A 21702-nucleotide genomic window follows, 5' to 3' on the forward strand; every position below is an offset into this window, starting at 1 on the left:
CAACCGTTTGTCGTACAGCGTTCCGGATAGTGTCGTACGATTCCTCGTTGCAGTTAGCTTACGTGTGCCAGTAAAGTTGGAGGCTGCCTCCGTACGGTACAGTTGCGATCTGCGAGCTCATAATTGGCAGGCAATCCTGCAATATCAATTGTCGGCTTCGGCATCGAGTGCGGGGATGGTCGTTGGAGGTAGCATAAAAATAAAGAAAAAATAATCGCGCGCAAGCACTGTTTCGGAATACGTTCCCTGGTCGCCTCGGCCCACATAGGAAATTCCGTGCTCACAACGTTTCAGCAACCTCGGGGTGCACACGCGAAAGCAACAAACTCGTTCCTTTCTCTCCGCATAAATCACTCGCGGCCCTCATAACGCCATTCTCCGTCCATGCGTAAATCAAATGCGCCCTCCCCCTTCCTTCCCAGGCGAGAGAAAGCAGAAACATTGCGTTCGTAGGGGGTCCACTAGTGCCGACGACGGCGCTGTGGTGTCCAGCTGGCGCTATGACCGAGAATCAACGGAAAGAGGAAAAGGAAGAGGGTGGGAGGGGGAGGGAAAAGACTAATTTACCACGGAACGCGGCCGTGCCGCGCTCTTTTCTGTGTGCGTACACGACGTACACGCTACACAGCTGTGTACGCTGAGCGCGACGCTGAGCAGTTATAGCACGCCGACCCCGCACGCTGAGCGCATCCGTCTGCGGCACTTCTCTCGCTGTGTTTATATACAGGGTGGTTTTGATGTATCGGAAGTGTCAGGCTATCTTCTGCATTTATGTTTTTGTATTGATATATATGCATACACGGTGCTCTAGTTGTGAGCGATCTTTTTTGCATCTGGCGGGGTAGGCGTGTACGTGACGAGTCGGCTGGCGCGGAGAGGAAAAGCGGGGACGGCGTAAACAAATGACTCAGCGCACTCTTTCCCTCTTCTCAAAGTTCAAGGGCGCCTCCGGTTCTCAGTCGCGTGCAGGGCCTCTCGGTATAGTGCTTAGAATACTCTCAGCTAGCCCACTCCCGCGCACCCGTAGATTTCGTCTGCCGCGACCGCAGACGCTAGTGCGTCCAGTGACCGACAGGGGGCATAAGCCTCTCGGCGAATGACTTAAATATTTATACAGGAAGAGCGTTGACTCACAGTGCCGGAAGAGAACTAGAAAACTAACCAGTAAGTATGCAGGTCATGAGGACGGAGAAAGAAAGAGCATTAAACGACAGGTTAAAAACGCGGAAGTTAAAAATTGGATGAATGCAAAGTAAAAGAAACATAGTGTAGAACTATATCGATACTGGAAAAGGCAGATCAGGAAAGAAATTTTCTATGACAACTCAAGAGGCAGTGCCCTACTTTTTGAAGCTAGGTCAGGGTGTCTTAGAACGCGCAGCTACAAAAAGAAATTTAACAAAGAAGATGACACATGTGCCGTGTATGGTCGATTTATGGAAACAATTGAACACCTCATACTCAAATGTGATGGTATCCATCCGGATGTCGATGCAGACGCAGTCACTCTTCCGGAGGCCCTAGGGTTTAAAGATAACAATGGTCATGGAAATAAATCTGCAGTGGAAGTTAGCACAAAGCGATTGGAGGATTGGTGACTGAAAAGCAGAGATGTGGCGTAAGGTTAGAAGTGTAGGAAACCGTAGGTGAAGAAGATGGCGAATCTTAATGAGAATTGACAACACAGTTGAACAACAATAAAGAAACAGAAGCTGAGCATGGTGGCAATTGCCACCACCCCGTTTCAAAGGGGACGCTCCCATCCATCCATCCATCCATCCATCCATCCATCCACCCACCCACCCACCCACCCACCCACCCACCCACCCACCCATCCATCCATCCATCCATCCATCCATCCATCCATCCATCCATCCATCCATCCATCCATCCATCCGTCCGTCCGTCCGTCCGTCCGTCCGTCCGTGACGCAGAGGGGGGGGGGGGAGGCGTTATGCACTCTAAAAGTGCGGAGAGTTGAGCTAGTTGTTGCACGCGCACCTGGCTGTCAGATTGTTATTGTGTGCGTATACATGTTACTCCAATAAATCATTCAGTTGATAGTCAGCGCTCGTGTCTTGTCGCTTCTTTTCTGTGTCCTCGTCCTGTGCGCGCTGTTCAGTCCTGCCGAGGCGTTATGCCTACGCGTACCTTTGTGGGGAGATGCCAAGTTTCTCTTGTTCTTAGCGGGTGGGGTTGAGGTTGAAGGGGGTGGGTGCAGTCATTCGGTACATTCCTTCTGTACCAAACCGGAGTGGCAGTGGAGGCGCTGAGCGAACTGGATGGTACTCCGCATCGATTTGCTACATGAAATATATCTACAAGGACTTTATACGCAGGCCTTCAGTAGGACATCAGGCACAGAGACTATGTCTACGTTGTTATTCAGCGCATGTCTCCTAGAAATATTGAAATCTTGGGAAGAGAAGAGTGAAACAGGTGCATTGTAATCGGTGCAAATCGGTAGTACAGGACGGAAGAGTGTTATAAGCTACTTGCGGCTATTTTGAGCGTGTTGTTGCGAGATCGACGCTTTTTTTGTCCAGCTGTTTACGTCATCTTACCGCTAGTTTCAGTGACTTGCATTCGACAAGACCTCCATGGTTTAAAGTAATAGCGTTAAAGGCCCCGTTATTCAGAAAATCCGGCGTCGGCGTTGACGGCGTTGTCGGCACTGTGAGCGAAAAATCACCAACGTGACTCTGGCAGGTGGTGCCCAGAGAGCAACCTAGGAGGCAGGTGTGGGCCACCTAGGTCACGTGACCTTGCGGCGTCAGTCACCCATCGGAATATGAGCAAATTGCCCATCGTGGCAGGTGGCAGTTCAATTAATGATTGGTCGCTGGGGAAGGGTAACCTGGGGCGAACAAGTCCAACCGCTGGGAGCACCTGCCATCGCAGAGGAGTAACGCATCGCTTAACCGCTGCACCACTGGGTAAGTTTGTAAACTGGCTTTTGAGGAAAGGAAATGGCGCAGTATCAGTCTCACATATCTCGGCGGACACCTGAACCGCGCCGTAAGGGAAGGGAGGAAGGTAGGACTGAAAGAGGAAAGAGAGAAAGAGGTGCCGTAGTGGAGGTCTCCGGAATAATTTAGACCACCTGGGGATCCCTATAGTGCACTGACATCGCACAGCACAAGGGGCGCCTCTTGCGTTCCGCCTCCATCGAAACGCGGCCGCCGCGGTCGGGTTCGAACCCGGGTACTCCAGCTCGGTAGACGAGCCACCAGGACGGGTATGAGGACTGCCAGTAATCTATGAATGTGAAGTAGATAATGACCTTCTGCATATATATGGCAATTAACCCACTACGCTATCGCGCCATACCCTTAAGACGGATCTTAAGCGTCTCCTCCAATTTTTTGCTCTATCTTCTTATCTCATTGCAGGCGCCGTCTTTATGAGGCGCCACTCAAGCGCTTAGTGACGCCTAGTGCCAGCGCTCGCTACCCTGCCTCCACTTACCTCCACTATGTGCACGATGTTCGCCGACTTCGAAAAGCCGCTCGCACCAGCTAACGTTCCTCTTCTTCGGCTCACACGCTTTGTACAGCATCTATACGCCCCTTGCGTCGGGGCGTTCGGCCTTGAACCGTAAACTCATGAGTCGTCGCTTTCCAGCTCGCTCAAGGGCGCCACGTTCGCTTTATGTTCATTTCAACGTACAGTGCAATGTGAACTCCCAGAGAAAGGAGTATACAGGTTACAAAGCAGATCTATATTATTGCAGCCGTACGGCTGACGCCCGGAGAGATACACTGCTGCTTCGATATGCCCGATGGGTATCAAAGGAAGTCGTGAAATATTGCCAAGTGTTTCCGCTCTGCAGTGTGACGGGCTAAACTAAGTGACAGCTGTCACCGTGCTGCTGCCTGTCTTATGCTGGTTCCTAACCAGACTTTGGGCCAGCCTGGGCTACCGCAAAGGGCGCGCGGTCACGTGCCTTGCGCTGATCACGTGATGACACATGACCGAATGTTCACCGCCTACGCCGCGAATCCGCCGGGGACGGCTCCGTATAACAGCTTTCGCTGTTAAAAAAAAACAAAAAACAAAGAGCATGCATAGGGCTAAAAGTTATACCACCCTGTGCCCTTTTGAGCGCGGCTACTTAAGTTTGTTTCTTTTTTTATTTTCACCTGATTTTGGTGGAATATGGAGGCCGTATATAGCAGGCGCATGACAGGGCTGACTGGAGATTAGCCTTTGTCCTGCACTGGATGATGATGATCATACAAAAGATTGCGTAGGGTGTCGATGGCTGCTTTGTAGTTGACGAAGAAGCAGACGCAGAAGCCTCAGGTAAACAACAACAACAGACTCAGTTTTGCCCGTGACATTATAGGCATCATCTGGCGTATGACGACATTCATAGGTCGTTGGTGTGTATACACGAACTCTCCTACTTGCCTGCGGTTGCGCGTAGAAAATACTCGGTGAAAAGCCCACACGGTTTACCAGTGCCGATTTATATTACCGCAGTTACTCGCATAACAGACACACTCCTTCCCATAGTGAACGCGCCCTCGCAGACATGAGCAGCCTCGTCTAAAACACTGGAGTCACAGGCGCCGACTCCGGAGGGATGGAGAGGTTTTTGTTTTGTATTGAGTTTGGCAGTTCGTTTACATTTTCGAAAGACGAATAGTTTATAATCCATGTTTAAACTTTAAATTCTTAACGTACTGTTTAAATATTTGTAATGCCCATTGTTTCTCAGACACGAAGCGTTTAAAATCTCATTCCAATTTTTGAAGTCAAGAACATATTGTCTTTTTATAGACTAAATTCAGTAGGATTTGAGCATTAATAGACTTTTTATAGGCTCCATAAATACTTCACAAACAGTTAACTGGTTCGCAAGACTTATTCGTTACATGAATATTCGATTCGACTGTTTGCTCTAGGCGATTCTAGGCGAAATTCTAGAGTCCTTCACTACGGCGTCCCTCATCGCCTGAGTCGCCTTGGAACGTTAAACCCACGTAAAACCAAACCAAACTCTATTCGTATACGATTCGGTGTTGGCCAACTCTATTCACATTCGATTCGGCAGGAAAGCTACACTACACGAAATACCAACCAAAATCTGGAGTGTGTACTTCGACTACCATGTGTGCATTCACGTGCTCCCTTACAAAATTTTTCAGTCATAGACTGTCCGTAGACTCCTGTCTATTAAGGCTATAGACTCTCTATAGACAAATCCTAGAGAACCGTTTACAGGCAATAGAAATGCTATAGACAGTCTATAGACTGTCCGTAGACTTCTGTCTATTAAGTCTATAGACCCTCTATAGACAAAACCTAGAGAACAATTTATAGGCAATACAAATGTTATAGACAGCTTACAGACAACCTACAGATTTATGGCTAAACACTTTTAGTAGACTTTTGTATATAGACTATGAACACCAAAAAATCCATAGGAAGGCAACAGAGTCTATAAGAAGTCTACAGACTGCATATAGACCATTTTTATAAGGGCTGATCGAAAACGAGCGAGCGAAAAGACATATTGGACCAATGTTTCACACTCCACCGTCTTTTCTTTTTTCTTTTCCAGGGCTGCACTGTGTTGTCCCAGCATGTCTTGGAAGGTGAGTGTCCAGCATCCTAAGTACACCGTCACCACATCTCTATACAGCCATTGCATCGGTTCGAACCAAGAGGTCCTAGGATGTGCAGCATGGTGAAATGTATTCAGTCCACGTGGTTTGCTTGTGACGCCGCCTAAAGACCAATAGGTACTGAAGAAGGTTATTAGGGTTATTAGGATCATTAGGAAGGAGGTTTCTTTTCTTCTAAAGTTCTCTATAGCGTTAAGGAGCAGGCGTCGTTGATCGTGGACGAAAAATTCCCGAAAAATCCCCAGAGAAGCGACCTAGGTGGCAGGTGCGCCATCTAGGTCACGTGACCTTGTGACGTCATCGCAACGTGCTCACCGGAACCAATGCATCCAGTCTTTAGTCGCGGCCCTCGTCCCTATGGGCCTGCGTGCCAGGGGCGGGGAGTAGGGGCCCTCCTAAATAAATTGATATAAAAGTTTTAATCATCATCATCCCACCGAATTTTCAGTAAACTGCTCACCGCGAGAGGTTGCTTGGGAAGATCAATCTGGGTCGCACAAGCCCCACCGCTGGGAGCGCCTGCCATCGCAGGGCAATGGCGCATCGCTTGACCGCAGCACCACTGCGCCAGGCGTGGCATGAGGACTCCCAGCTATCTATGAAAGTAAAGACAAGACCAGTTCCGCATATATGGGCATTAACCCTTTACCGCTATCGCGTAATACTCTTAAGGCGGAACTTCAGTGTCCCCTCCAATGTTTGTCGATGATTGTGTACGTGGCAACGTAGATGTTCCAGATCAGAGATGCGTGCCTCAAATTCGAAACCTTGATTACATCTCGTGCTATTATTCCACTTTAAGAACATCACATGCGCCCCCACCTGTGTATATGTTAAAATGTTAACAGATCACTTGTACAGTGTACCTCTCCCCCCTTATCTTTTCATTCCCCTCGCCTCTTTCATTTCATTTCTCTGCCTCCTGTCCCTTTATTTCCGCTGCTCCAGCTCAGGTGCTTCCCGTAGCGATGGCAGACGCCGGGGCTATAGCAAAAATCTTTTCCTTCCTTTTGAATTATGTTAAATAAAACCACCACCACCACCACATCACCATCACCACCATCACGACGACTACTACTACTACATTAACATCTATAGTCCACCATCACCACCACCACCACCACTACTACTACTACATTAACATCTATACTCGGATACAACTCAAGAAGGCAGCGGCTTTTCCCCGTCAAAGAACTCCCCTTCCAGCCAATGGCGTCGGCCGGTTCTCATGACCCTGCTGGGGTGACAATGCAGGGAGCGGTGCCACAATGGAGAGAGGGGTCTATCCCGGACTATGGGGGGGGAGGGACTATCACCTTTTATCTACCACTCCCTGCATTGTCACACTAGCAGGGTCACGAGAATCGGCCGACGCCATTGGCTGGAAGGGCGGTCCTTTGACGGGGAAAAGCCGCTGCCTTCGTAAGTTGTATCCGAATATAAGTGTCGCAAAGGTGGAGCAATTGCCGGCAAGGTAATCGAAAGGTAAATCCTACCAGCAACTTACAACACCCTCGACCTCAATAACCTCTCACTTTACAGGAATGTTTAGCCTCGGAGGACCGAGGTGAGATCGGTGCTCCACCTACAAGGCTGAAAAGCAGGCTTGGTGATCTGATCATTTTTGTTGACCAAGGCCCTATTTTTATTAAGGCTTAGAGTACAGCGCCCTCGTTTTTCGGAACGTGAGAGAGGCGAGAAAAGAAGCCGCAAACTGAAGCGCGTGTTTTGTACTTCCCCGTACGACCTGCGCAGAATATCCGGCCGCGCTTCTAGGCAGCGAGGAAATTGAGCTTTTTCGCGGTTTCCGTGTATCGTGTTCGGTCAGAGTTAATCGAAAATCTCCGCCGTCTGTGGTGACGGCGGGCCAAAACCAGCGAGCTTTCGCAGCAGTGGTACCGGTAGCGCCATCTGTGTCCACCGGAGGAACGAGCGCTCTGCCGTTTGCTGCCGTTGAGCCTGCGGCGAACCGCGATGTGGGTAAAGCGGTTGCGCGGTTTGCTTACAACAGCTGCCTCGATTACTTTAATAAAATTTGTTGCAGAAAAACATTGTTTAGACGCGACTGCTCCCATCCCTGCACCTTGCCTTTCTCCTACAGTGTTTTATAAGGCTTTAATTACTCCCAGGCGTTTCTCCGCAGCCTCCTTGCACGGTAGAGTGCTCATTCGTCCGGAGTGCGCGTGATGGCGCTACTGGCCTCTTTGCTGTGAAAGCTTGCTGTTTTGGTTCGCCGCAGACGATGGCGATTTCCGATTAATTTTGACCAAATCAGGCAAGTAATCCATCCGAACGTAACATAAAACAAAACTGGCCGCCAGCTGCCACCTCTGTGCGAAATTTGAGCCCGAAGAAGAGGGCAGGTTTTTTTTTTCGATTTCCTTTGATCGACGCAACAGTCGGTATTACATAAAGGTAAATGAGAAAAGCTGAGAAAAAACACCTTCCGCGATAAGAATATATACTAACCAATTCTGTAGCGTCTCTCTCTATCGTCTTTCAGGTGTGGGATATTTTTTCTTAGGCCCTACAGTTATTTAAGACTTTTATGTTGTGCGCTTTTGCTTCTGCGCGTGTTCTATGGAAACAAGAAGTCGGTCGTCCCTAATTCATTCATTCATTCGTAAATCTTTACTCACTCGAATGGCCAAAGACCTAAAAGGGAAACAGGAGGTTTACGTATCTAACGCTTCGCGCCTACTGGCAAGTCCCAGTCTTCCCTAATAGAGGGCGCTGCTCCTCCCATCGACGCGGCGTCACTTTAGGCTGCCTACAAATCTTTCCCACTGTGGCGCAGGCTTAGAAAAAGTATCAAGAGGCCTTGACGGTACTCGTGACCCGATTTTGAACTGGAGTTGAATGCGACTAAGAATAAATGCCGTTTTTTTTTCAACACGACTGATTGGAAGCAAACCCATTGGCTCTTTACTTTTGAGAAATGCACTGCGTCACAAAAAATCTGTACGATGAAGCAAAAGAAAACGAGCCTTAAAAGGAACGTAGATGGTGCCTCTAATCATTATATACTTTAGCTTCTTCTGCTTGGCCCTGCATTTTGGCCTGCAGTAAGTTAACAGTACTCGCGTCTGAAAGGCCTGCAGAAGTACGTCTCTACGGCGTCATGCTAGCTATAACCAGGGAAAAAGCTTGGAGTCTTTTAATCGTCTTAGTAGGTCAGAAATCATATTCAGCGCGTCAAAGAGAGGAGCACCGTCTGTTACCAGCTGTCGCCGTAAAACACCCAGCACGTCAAGCCGTCACACGCTGTAGTCACTCAATGGATCGAGCAACCCTTTAGTGCGGGTTCATTATCATCATCAGTCTAACTAAATGCCTTTCCCATTCACCTACAATTAAACCCTTCCTGAGCTAACTGCGGCCACCTTATCCCTGCACACTTTCTGATCTCATCCGCCCACTTTAGAGTCACTTTCCAGTGACAGCCCACCTGACTATACTACCCCCGTTTGTGAGTGATCTTGTAAATTGGAGTGACATAGCACCCTCTGCACGAGTGAGGTAGAGAGAGGAAGATCCACTTCTGTGATACTATGGCCTTGTGTCCTTTCTTTAGTGAAAGCTACACTGCTATACCTGCGACACGTTTCGACGTGAGCCTCCCAGTGACCTTGAAATGACCTTGAGATAAGTCATGGCTAGTGTTGCTATGCAGATTTACGTAACCACGTGTGACCACCTTTGACCTCGAACTGTGACCTTAAACTGAAAAACGACATGCATTTCGCCGTGAACCTTCGAATGACGTTGAAGCGACCTTGAGATAAGTAATGGTTGCACATATATTCCTTACCATGTGTGGTCAACTTGACCTTTGACCTTCCAAGTTGTCGGTAGCGGACGGTAAGAAGCCACGTGGTAGTCGTGTGGTGTCAAGTGATTCAATTCACAGTTGTGATGTCAGTGTATGGGGTACAATGTCAACCGCAACTGTGGACTCTGCTTTCGCTATGTGAACACTCGGTTCAGGAGAGTGGAACCAGTTGCATTTTGAAGCGAAAAGCTTCACTAGGCTCGTCAACACCGCGCTTCGCGTGGGCCACCCCCGGGCGCCGCCGCGGCGCGCCCTTCCTCCTCGTCGCCACCCCCTCACTTCTCATCCTCGCCACCTGTTTACCCTTCGCCGCTGCTAGCGGTGCTTATAGTGTTCTTATCGCGTTATCGCAAGGCGTTGCGATAACGCCCGAGCGGCGGCGGCGGACATAAAAGAGGCCGCGCGCCGCGGCGTGCGTTCCATCGCCACTTCTCCTCGCCACCGGTTTACCCCTTGCCGCTGCTGCGCGGTCTCCGCCGCCGTCCCAAGAGAAGGTTCTTTCGCAAGGCGTTGCGAGAACGCACGTGTGAGCGGCGGCGGCGGCCGTAGAAGAGACGCAGACATTCGCCATGGAAGGGAGAAAAGAAGACCCAGAAGTGGTAGCGAGGGAGTTGGCTCAAAATCTACACCGCTATCGTGGTGCTCCCACTGCATTGTGCGCCAACTGCGACAGCCATGACGTCAAACAAAGCATAACTGCAGCTTTTCGCTTGTATACCCCGCTTAACCAGTGCTAAGCCACTGCCAATTTTTTCATAAGCCCCGTTTACGTATGTGCTCCGCACCTCCTCTGCTTTCTCCCGACCTCCACTAGCCGAAAACACACCGCCAGCTTGCACCGCCCATGGACAGCAAGCAGTGTGAGCGTCAGGTGCCAGCAACAGATGGCGACACCTGTAAAGTACACCTAGAGTGACTAGATAAACTTATCCAGTGTCTCTACGCACACCTGCCACTCCGCACCCACGTGCGTTTGTTTTGAACGAGTTTTTCGAGTCGCAGACTAAGTTTAGCTCACTCTCCAGAGGGCACCACGTCCTGTGAAAATGTCGAAATTTGCTTCTTTTTTTATGCGAAGTATATTACTAGAGCTACACTACAGCCCGTCGAGCGCGGCGGTGGAGCTACCATTGACCTTTAGCGTGACCACGTGACACCACGTGACAACATGACGTCACAGCAGAGGAGAGATGGGCTACACTAGAACATATCACATGGACCTGCCCTAAGGCAGACTTAGAGCCAAGAATAAACAACCCGAGTGTGATGCAGTGGGAGCACTTGCTGGCCAGCGAGGACGAGGAAGCGCAACGATTCCTTGTGCGCCGAGCCACGATGGCAGCAGTCAAGTGCGGCATCCTGGACCAAGGATCGACCACGGCGCCCAGTGACCCGTAAGGGTCACGAACACCAATTTATTGACAATAAAGTTTTTTCCATCCATCCAGATGGGCTGCCGGCTTGCGCGGTCGGTCGCGGCGGTGGAGGCTCCACATCAGAGGCGCTCCAGCTGACCACGTGACGCTACAGCAGCGGTATAAAGCTGAGCTTGCCTCGCTCTCCGGGCACTTACGAGACGGCCAGGTGTTGGGATGCCGCCTAGAAGCAGGGCTGATTTGAACGAGAAGCGAAAGCTTCAGCGTGCCACAGAGACCGATGAAGAGCGGGATGAACGTCAACCAAGGAAAGCCATGTATTACCAAGCCTAGCCATCAATATGCTTCGCATCTGACTAGGCTTAACCTTAGCTAAGCCTCAGCCATTTTTTTTTTAATTCGAGTAGTCGCTTACAACGTTTGCGGGGCTCGTAGGACGTAATGTGTTGTCCCTCCTGCCGGGTACTTTGTTAGAGGCTGCGGTAGGAAGGATGACAGGACGCGTACATCGCTAAGGGCGAAAGGTGGAATGACAGTTCCGTCTCTGTAACACAGAAAGGATAACCAGGCGCAGACGAAAATTGGCAGAGCAGAAGGAAAGCGAAAAAATTACAAAAGAACGAAGAAAGAAACATCAAAGAAGAATGCAAAAGAAAGCAGAAGATGGAAGAAGAAAAGCAGATGATTACGAAACAAGAGGAGGCGGAAAAGAAGACGCAAGGAAAAGGGGGAAAATATAAAGAAAAACCAAGCCAAAAAGCAAATCCTCGTTTTATCTTCATTCGGGGTCAACAAACCCCGACGTCGACCGCTTCGCTGCCGCCGAAAGGCAGGTGCGAAGAGGCACGAAGGCGCGAAGTTCGTCTGCTTGGGTGCCCCGCGGAGCAGACGAAAAGAAGCTCGCGCTCCACGTAGCAGACGACGCAGGGCTTTTCATAACGAAAACAGAAGGAGAAAAAAGAAGACAAAGAAGAAAAGAGAGGTGCAGCAAAGTTCACGCAAAAAGGAAGGACGGGCAATGCGCGCTGGTCCTTACACACATACTTCTCTTTCGACGAACGACAAGAGAGGATTTGGTCGGGCTCGCGCCAAACGGCGCGTGAGCGCGAAAGGGCGCGCAGCGGGGCGAAGCCCTCATCAGTCACGTCGGACGAGCCTTGGCGCGCGCGATTTACTGCTCGCCGTGGCCACGGCGGCAGTGTGCAAAAGGCGGTGACGCCCTCGAGGGGTGTTTCGGAACAGCGTGATATTCACAACGTGTCCAGTCTCATGCGGACGTTAAAGGGGGGAAAAAAAAAAACAGGTTGAAGGACGGGGAACGCATATACACCTCGGAGTGTGCTGTAGATTGCTCATTGCATCCGTTTCCAAGCAAGAGCCCTTTACATGTACAGAGGGCAAAACACATGCCTAGAACAACCAAACTCTGTGTTCCGCCGCTCCCAAAGCCGCTGGGACCAAGAAGGCAAAAATTGACGATTAAGTTCTATGACTTTAACTGCACATGTTTACATCCAGACCATTTTTAACCAAATCTTATCGCTAGCTATCGCGTGATCAGCCCGAAACAGGATCAGAACGTGTTCTAGACATGCGTTTTGCCCTCTGTGCTTTCGCACGTAACTTACTGAGAGTGCGCCGATCTAGCGGCAAGAATAACTCGCACAATTTCGCTGTCGGCCCGTATAATCTTTGAAGCGCAGCCCGTACCTGCCACGAGATGACTTGCAAGACTAACATTCGTGAAATTGAATTGAATAAATTTATTTCAGAAAATGAAGGCGTGAAGCCGTTGGCTGGGGAGAACAGACGAGGGTGTAGGCTTGATTGGGAGCTAGCTTTGTTTTTACTGGGTCGTTCCAAGTCTTGGGGGGGTCTTGAGGTCATGAGGTCGAGCTCTCAAATGACCGCAGACAGTTCCACAGACTGGCGGGTATGCTAGATACGGGTACTTCGCAGGGAAGATCCAGCCTTCGTAGGGGCGGAACCGTTGTTGCGAGCAGATTGGAAAGGTCTGCTTGACTCGGCAGCGAGAGTACTACTCTGAACCATATCTCTTACCTGAATTGATTGTAAAACATTTTATTCGCCGGAAAGAGCTTGGTAAGAGGTCTCGTTAAGTGCTCGAGAGTACACAGCCCTCGACGACTTTGTCAGCTCAGTCCACCGCCAGAACTTGCGTTCTGGGGTCAGAGCACGGTCTCCCATCACTCGAGAGAAGGAACGTAACTAGATCACCCGGAGGTGACTCTACCTTACAATCCCACAGGATGTGATCGTAGTTGGCTTATTGGCAACAGTTTACAGTTCGGGTTGTATACATCCGGATAAATGTGCGCGAGGAGTGATGGGGTGCGTATCGGTCTCGTCTGCAGACGACACCACGTAACCTCTTGTTCTTTAGTCAGGCTTTTGTCCGGAGGGGGGAAAATTCTCCTCTCTAGTTTAAAATGACTGGTGAGATTATGAGATGTGATCATGGAGTCCTTCGTGAAATTCAGGGAGCCAGACTCATCCACTGCCCGGTCGACGAAACCTCGGGCTTTATTGTGGGCTGCCTCGTTCCCCGGATTCCCCGAATGGGCTGGGACCCAGTTCGGAATAATTTGGTGAGAATTCGGTGGCGTTAAGGATTCTAAGGGACGTGTCTGTAATTCGCCCTTTTGGGAAATTATTGATAGCCATTTTGGAGTCGCTGAGAGTGATGCTCTCTTGGGTATGCGCTAGGGCGAGGGCAATAGCCGCCTCTTCTGCCGTTTCAGAGGATTTCGTTTTGATTGTTGCCGAGACGATGTGGTCACCATTCTCGTTCACAACCACAATTGCAATGTTTGTATTCTGCCGCATCTACATAAAGTGTTCCAACGCACTGTCTGTATTTGTTATGTAAGGCTTTGGCTCGTGCTTGTCTTCTACCCTCATGGTGTAAGGGGTGCATGTTTTGGGGAAGTGGTTTGATTAGTACGGTCGTCCTATAGTCGCGTGACAAATCTACTTTAGCGTGTTTATTTATTCGTAGGTTGAAAGTTAATTCCAAGCCTGAGAAGAATACTCCTGCCAGTTCTGGAATTGGCTAATCTCGCTGTTTGAGCCATTAAATGGACTTCTTTCAGCTCATTGTAGGTGTTGTGTATTCCTAACCCCATTTTCGGTTGAGGCATTTAGTGGAGGTCCTAAGGCAGCTTTGTAGGCCTGTCGTATCATGCTATCCAATTTTTCCTTTTCTGGTTTCGCAAAGTTGAGATAAGGGGTGGCATAGAGTATCCGGCTTAGCGCAAAGGTCTGCACAAGTCGGCATAGATCTCTTTCCCTCACCCCTTGTATTCGATTAGCTATGCGGCGGGTTAATCGCGCCGTCGCTTCTACCGTGCGTTTTAGCTTAGTGAGTGTTTCAGTATTCTTTCCATTTGTTTGTAAATACAACCCCAGTATTCTCATGGTTAGTACCTCTTTGACGGCACGTCCACTTACATAGACGTTTATTTGCGAAAAGGGGGGGGGGGGGGGGGGGTCGTAGTTCTCTTACCTCTTTGTTTATGTCGTATCACGAAGAGTACAGATTTTTGCTCTGAACAAGTGAGGCCTGATTCCCATGCGCATGCCTCAATGATGTCCACTGCCTCTTGGAGTGTGCCTTCTATGTAGCCTTCGCATCTTTTGGTTACCGAAAGTGTGATGTCATCTGCATAGAACGTGTGATGTAGGTCTGATATTTGTGCCAATATGGGGGAATTTTTATGAGGGAGAGATTAAAAAGGAAAGGGGACAGGACGGAGCCCTGTGGTGTTCCTTTACTTTCTAATGTGATTAGGGCAGACTCTATTGTTCCGACCGTTGTCACTGCTGCTCTGTTAGTGAGGAAGGATCGGATGTGGTTGTACGTCCTTTCTCCGGGGTTGATTTCTGACAAGTTTTTCAAAATGGCTTTGTGGGCGACGTTGTCGAAAGCTTTAATAAAGTCAAAACCCAATATTGCTTTCGTTCCTGTTCCCTCGTCAGCTTCAGTTATGTCCTTGTTAAGCTGCAAGAGAACGTCCTGGGTAGATAGTTGGGCCCTGAATCCTAACATTGTTTCAGGTAGGAGGTTCATGTCCTCCGCATAGTTTTGGAGCCTGTTGAGGATGACATTCTCCATTAGTTTGCCTACGCATGATGTTAATGAAATTGGGCGTAGATTCTCAGTGCTGAGTTCCTTACCCGCTTTAAAAATAAAAGTGATTTTTGCGTGTCTCAACTCTTGTGGTACGCAGCTTGCGTGCCAGTGTTTGTTCATAAGGCCTGTAAACGCCGCGATCGACGTTGTGTATCATTTCCTGAGAGTCTTGTTACTTTGTGTGGTCCTGCCGCATATGTTGTCCGCAGTTTTCCAACTGCATACCAGACCTCTGCGTCTGTGATGTCTGCATCTAAATTTGGATTAGGAGTCCCCCGTTAGTCTGGTGTTTAGATAGCGTTCTCTTAGCTCTTTGATTAGGTCTTCAGTTGTGCCCTCTTATTCATGTATGAGTCTGTACAGTTGACTTTGTTGCACGGGACGCGTTTGTTCTGGGCCAAGCAGGTGTCTCAGAAGATGCCATGTCTTCTTATTTCCGAGCTGTCCATTGACGCTTTCACATATTTGGTTCCATTGTTGTGTTTGGAGAGTAAGTGTATGTTCCTCGATTCGCCTCTCGATTTCAGCGATTTTCTTGCGGAGTCGCTTGTTGTGTTTTTGCTTCTTCCAGCGTTAGTGCAGGCCTTTTAGTGCCTGCCATAGGTGTAAGAGTTTTCAGTCTGCAATCTGCTCCTCCTTCTCAACTGGCACCACGACGCTAGTGGAGCTGACATCCTCATTCAGGGAGATAACCCAGTCGCTAAGGTTAGAGATCTCCTTTGGAGCTTTTTTGTTGCGAAGTTGCCTGAACTTGTCCCAATCCGTGGTTCGTATTTCTTTAGCTTTGTTTCTGAGTTTTGGACTTTTTGAGTGTTTTGGACTCCCACACTTGTTGATAAACACAATAAAGCTGACTGCTAAAGCTCAACTAATAAATGTGGGAGTCTTCAACTCTCAACATCCAACGTCGGGATATACCAAAGCAACTCCGAATGGGAACTCGCTCTGGCAAACCATCCAATCACTAGGGCTCACAACGCTAAACAACCCGAGCCACCACACGCGCATGGGTAACAGTGTATGGGTAGACAAATCTCCAGACTTATCCCTCTCTAAAGATGTCAAGGACGCAAAGTGGGTCAACACCGGGAAAAACCTTGGTAGTGATCACTTCACTTCATCCCTAGCATCACCTTCCCCACGGCAAAACTCTTACCTGAATGAATGAATGAATGAATGAATGAATGAATGAATGAATGAATGAATGAATGAATGAATGAATGAACTTTATTTCCGTCATCATGGGGCTTCACGGTCGGGACGCAGCAATTAGGAGGGGGCGCCTCCCAGCCGGCTCTCAGCACCGAAAACTTTTCCACGCTGTCGGATTTGAAAAAACGCGCCTCCAACTGGAGCCTCGAATAAGTAAGGTATACAGCGCTACTTCTGCTCCTAGTGGCTAGTAGAGAAACTAAGCCCTCTTGCCTCGTTTCTCCACGAGTAGTAAGTAGACGCCGCAGCGCCAAGCCGCACCGTAGCGGCGGCGATGCGAACCAAGCCGGCTCGCCAGCGGAGCGTTGGCATACAACGACGCCGCTGCTGCTCCAACGACGCGACGGCGCCCGCGCTGGCCAGCGTCGTCTCTTTTTGTGCGCTCTCTCCCCTGCAGCCCCGGCGGTGTTCGCTTTCCCCGCAACGCTCGCGGCGGCCAACCGATCCGCGCCCCTGTGTGTTTTGTGCCGCAGCATCGGCGCGCCCGTTCTCCGCATCATCCCTCCATTTGAAATCGGAGGCAGGCACATCGTCTGCGCCAAGCATTTCGTCTGCCAACCGGCGTCTCTAGAGGATATCATAGCGCGAGGATTGTGCGGTGTTGTTGTTTTTGAGCGGCGTGTTATTGTGTGTCGGTGTCGTTGTCAAGCTCGTCGTGGAAAAGGACTGCGGCCACTCGATCATCGCATTGTTGGCTGTCGCCGGGTAGACGGGACCAGCTCGAACTGATCGACGCGACCTCGCTTGCGGCGCCGGATTGACGCTGAGGAGCTTGGGATATTTTTCTCTGGCGCGCGCGCGGTGTTGTTAGCGTGCCTGACATCCACCGCATTGTTTTGATTCTCCCGTGGAGTTATCTTCTTCGTTAGAGAATCAACGGCGCTGCTGCGAAGGACGACCGAGTATCTGTGACTGCCACATCAGGGTTGGTGAGTTAGTTTAATCATTTCCCTTCTTCTAATCTCCACTCGGAGAGGATGCTTGACAGTTCTGTTGACATCCGCATCACCGCGCCGGGGTTATCGATCTGGCAGTCCCGTTGCAAGCTTCGCTGACGTTCGTGCCGGTAGCTGACGAGCAAGTCAGAGTCGATAAACTTTCATCCTCACTTCTTTAGCGTGCTGTTTCTGGGCGATTTTTCTTAAGATCCAGCGCTCTCATCAGGATCAGCTGTATTGAGACGGAGCTGACCGTCAGGGCGCTTAGCGCAGTCCCCGCGCCGGCCAATAGGAAGCCGGCTCTAGCGATGACGTCACCGCTACAAAAGATCATTCATGGGTAGCCCAGGAGAGCACAATGCGGAGAAATGTGCTTTCCTTTGTTTAAAAGCTGGCGCAAGAAGTGGCATTACATTAACTTGCTTAATCAGTGCTGCATAACGGCATGTTTGCAGCTGCCGTAGTGCAATGATAGCGATATGAAAATGGAAAGACGTCAAATGAGGGTTTATTAGCTGCGAGGCGAATAAGTGCTTGCAAAGTACTACGTGGAGGAGTGTCCCCCCCCCCCCCCCCAAAAAAAAAAAAAAGGAGTCTAGCAGGATCCTCCTTGGATGAATTAAAGGGTACTTAAAAATTATATAAGCATTTAGGAAAATTAGTGCCCAATGCACTTCAACAATTGCTTATAATACAACATACTCAATGAAAAAAAAAAAAGCAGACGAACTAATTGGTCCCAGGAGGAAACTCTAATGCGGGAGAAGACATTTGCTTTGACAGAAGAAATATATTAGAGAAAGAAAATCGAATACATAATAACGTACTTGAGCTGAACGCGAGAGTGATACAGCGAGGTTACTCTTTCAGGTCTGTATTTATTTTTATCGATTCACCACAAAGTACACGCCATGGTCTCGCTGGTCGGCGAGATAAAAGCTATACTCAAAGCGTCGCGCGCCCCTCTTGATACGTTTTCTTCGAAAAAGAACATAACACGCGCGCTTCACGTCTTTTCGGTCAGGTTCTACGGCCGCGAATGAATCCACGAACAACCGTGGTGTGTGGAAGGCGTGTTTTATCTGCGAGCCTTTTTCTCGTAGTCGTGGGCGACAAGGCCGTTCCTTATCCTCGGTCCGCCGACGACTGCCATGAAAGAAACAAGAATCTCGTGGTCTTTTTCAGAAGAAGAAGGAGCTTACGGATAAAAAGGTTAAATAAAGAAGGAACTGTATCTGCGAGGTCTGTCGGGGAGGGCGTTGCGGGCCTTTCACTCTCTCTCCCCCCCCCCCCCCCCCCCCTCTTCAGCTGGCATTATCGACGAGTCGAGGCAGACGTAACAGCAGCAGCAAAAATAATTCTCTGGGCTGTCTGGGAATTGCTTGACGCCGGTGTGAGGGGAGGGGGGTTAAGGGGGTCGACTGCGTTCCAAGCTGCGTTGTTAAAAGAGGTTGAAAAACCCGTTCGGGCCAAGCGCGCGCGGACTAGTAGAAGGTAGGGCGAGACGAAAGTCGATGCCGCTGCCCTTCTTATCAGTCTCGGGAGTGTTTCGAAGGCTTTTCGAACGTTGCGATGATTGCCTGTGCTTGAATGCCGAGCATAAATGTTGTGCCGAGCGTAGGCGTATCGCTTAGGTGTTTGACCCTCCGTGAAACGCCTGCCACGACCTTTGACAGAAAGTCGACAATAAAGTTCATATGAATTTCGTCTCAGTGACAATAGCCAAGGTAGTACCGAAACTTTAGAAGTGTCACTTTTTTTTTGGTAAAACGTTCATACATTGTTTTTAAAGTCCTTTTCTTCTAACTTTTTGTAAGCGGTACAAATAAACGTTGGTTTAACCTTACTTTAATTTGAATTAACCATTTTAGCAACGTATGGGTAGCTCTCGACGAAACGATTAAAGGACCATGCAACACCGCACCTGCCAGCTGTGGGATTACACAACTGAATGCAACACATTGCAACGAGCGAAAGTCATGGAAGACGCCATTTTGTTGTAAAGTTCATATATCTTCGGCGGTCTTTCGCGGGGCCTTTCACTGTGCTCCATGTACAACAAAACGGCGGTCGCTGTGACGTCGGTGACTTCAGACTTGTACACCTAATGTGGCATAAACATGTGGACTGTATGTGCGCAAAATCATTTAAAAAAAAAGAGGGCTACCTAAGGCATAAGGTGCTACTAAATAATGTGATTTAACAGCTTAGAAATTTCTGGTCAGGCCTCATTCAGTCCTCTGTCTGTCCTCGAATATACCGGCGGCGTTCAAACGTCTGGGGCGAGCAACCGGGCCATTGGGTGATTGGCGAACGGACCTTACCATTGGCTGAAACTGGATGCGGTGTACAGCCAATGGTGATGTGCAGCGCTCTAGCTGTGAACAGCAGACGACCGGACCTGACCACTATAGCTACCATTGGCTGCGAATATCCCGGTGGGCACTAAAACTTTCTTGGACGTCGTGTGGACGTTTGGGATGTCCACGGGACGTCCATGGGAGTTTCAATGCCCATTGGGATGCAGCCAATGGTGAGCTCCGGTCGTAAATCACCAAATGGCCGGGCCGTCTGCCACAGACGCTTGGATGCCGCAGATACAACTGAGCGAATATTGACAGAAGACCGAAGGGACGCGAAATGGCAACGTAAAATGGACAGCTTTTAGAATACGCGGCCCCAGCTAGGTTAATTTTTAGCTGCTACGATCGCAACTTGCCTGCTCACTTTTCGTATAGGTCCCTTATTTGAAATAAATGAGGGATATAGCTTACCGACTTTTCTAATTTTATCGCGACGCCACACCTAAAAATAAATATATAAAACAAATAAATAGGCCCGCACTTGTTTAGCCTGAAGCGTCGCTCATTCACGGTGTAGTTGCATAAAGGTCGTTTATAACTTTCGCATGTTCACCTGATACTTTGCGCAGCCCCTTATCATTTTAGATTATTTTCCTAGCCTTTTTTCCGATTTCGATCCGCCTGACGTCACATTTCGAACAACACCAAGGGAAAAGGAGCAGTTACCAGATGAGCGAAATGCTTCTTTGGTTTGCTGATCTTGAGTCACGTACGCCAACAGCAACGCTAGTCTTTTTTTTTTTTCAGAAAAGTACAGGGTGTGGTTACTGTCCACGCCGTGTCTTCAGAAACCGGAAATGAGACAAGAAGTGACGAATCGGAAGCGGCAGGATTTCTCGTCATTTCCGCAAATGGCGCGCTCGTGCCTACGACGCGCGGCACAGAGGAAGGAAAGAACTCTGGAGAGGCGGTTACGTCATATCTTTTGAAGCCGGCTCCCCCCTGCGCCCCCCTACTTGTCAGCCGTCTCACTGCGCATGCGCAGCAGACAATGAAGCAGACGACGCCACTGCGCCCAGCGTTACTATTGGCCGTGCCGCCGGACAAAGGCTCCCAGCAGGCCTTGCGAAAGCGCGTCACTTCCGGTACACTTTTTGGCCTGCAGCTTGGATAGCGAGGGCTTGTCCTGCCCTACAAAAATTACTTGAGACAGTCTATAGACTGTCCATAGCTTTTTATCTGTAAAGTCTATAGACTCTGTACAGACAACTCTTATAGGCTATAGTCTATAGGCAATACAAATGATATATGCAGTCTATATAGACTTTGAATAGGAAAAAGGAAATACCTATACAAAGGCAACAGAGTCTGTAAGAAGTCTATAGACCATTTTTGAAAGGGTGAGCTTTCCTTCCTCCACGATGGGCGGATAGTTCTGACCTCATAACGTACATTTTTTTTTCTCATGAAACTTTGACTCTTTTTACACAACTGTATTTGCTATGTTTTCGTTTGCGAGGAGTAATTGATTACATTTATTCAATATGGGCAATTATTACCAATGTGGATTTGTTACTAGTGGCTCCAGAACTAACTGAATGATTGTTGGGAAACATAAGCCTACGGTTGTCACCGTTTGTGACGGCGGTATTGGTACATCGCAGACGATAGCGACATTGAGGGGTAAGAGAGTACAAATATCCAACAGAATGGAAGCTTTATCTTTCAATAGGCGTGGTTCATACGTACTAAGAGGGCTAATCGGCAAAAAACAGCCAAGCAAGAAAACGAAACCAACGAATCGTCAGTAGTACGATATATGTCACGCACGAGCCACTGTTTAAAACAAAAGCGTCAGTGAGAATTTGAAGATCGCTACGCTTGTGAACGGCAAGGCGCAAACTTACATTGCCGCTGTCTAGCTTCCTTCCGAACTTCCAAATTTTGGTACATTTCTGGTGCAATGTTCTGGTGCACCTCGTGTCCTCCGAGACACACCGTCCATAATGCGCCATCTTCCTCAGTCGTTAACATGACTTCTGGTTTACAAGACTACATTCGGTAATTCCGCTCGGCACGTATTGATACTATTCCTAGTTATCGAGCGTCCTGTTTTACACCTCAAAACCTGAGTAGTTCGTTTCTTTTTTTTTCTTTTTTCACTTTTATCGCGGTTCAGGGCGCTGTTCGTCTGCTTCGCAACCGAAGCAGACGACTCACGCACTTGCGTCGTCTGCTACGATGGGCTTGGCCTC

At 49.1% G+C, this 21702-nt stretch overlaps 1 protein-coding gene across 3 annotated transcripts in view; it reads left to right on the forward strand.

The window, feature by feature from the left end:
* Positions 1-21702, forward strand: part of LOC149347718 (neuronal-specific septin-3-like) — a 93024-nt gene that overhangs the window by 13486 nt on the left and 57836 nt on the right. Inside the window, exon 2 of one of the 3 annotated variants that reach the window (XM_089587385.1) lies at positions 5570-5603. In XM_089587385.1, coding sequence (XP_089443511.1) covers positions 5570-5603 — 34 coding nt within the window. Of the gene's footprint in view, positions 1-5569; positions 5604-16485; positions 17136-21702 lie in introns of those variants that run through there. The other 2 variants (XM_089587387.1, XM_089587386.1) reach the window with 2 other exon arrangements.

This window comes from Amblyomma mixtum, chromosome 4 (genome assembly GCF_055824585.1).
Source record: "Amblyomma mixtum isolate Tamu chromosome 4, ASM5582458v1, whole genome shotgun sequence".
In the NCBI taxonomy this organism is placed as follows: domain Eukaryota; kingdom Metazoa; phylum Arthropoda; class Arachnida; order Ixodida; family Ixodidae; genus Amblyomma; species Amblyomma mixtum.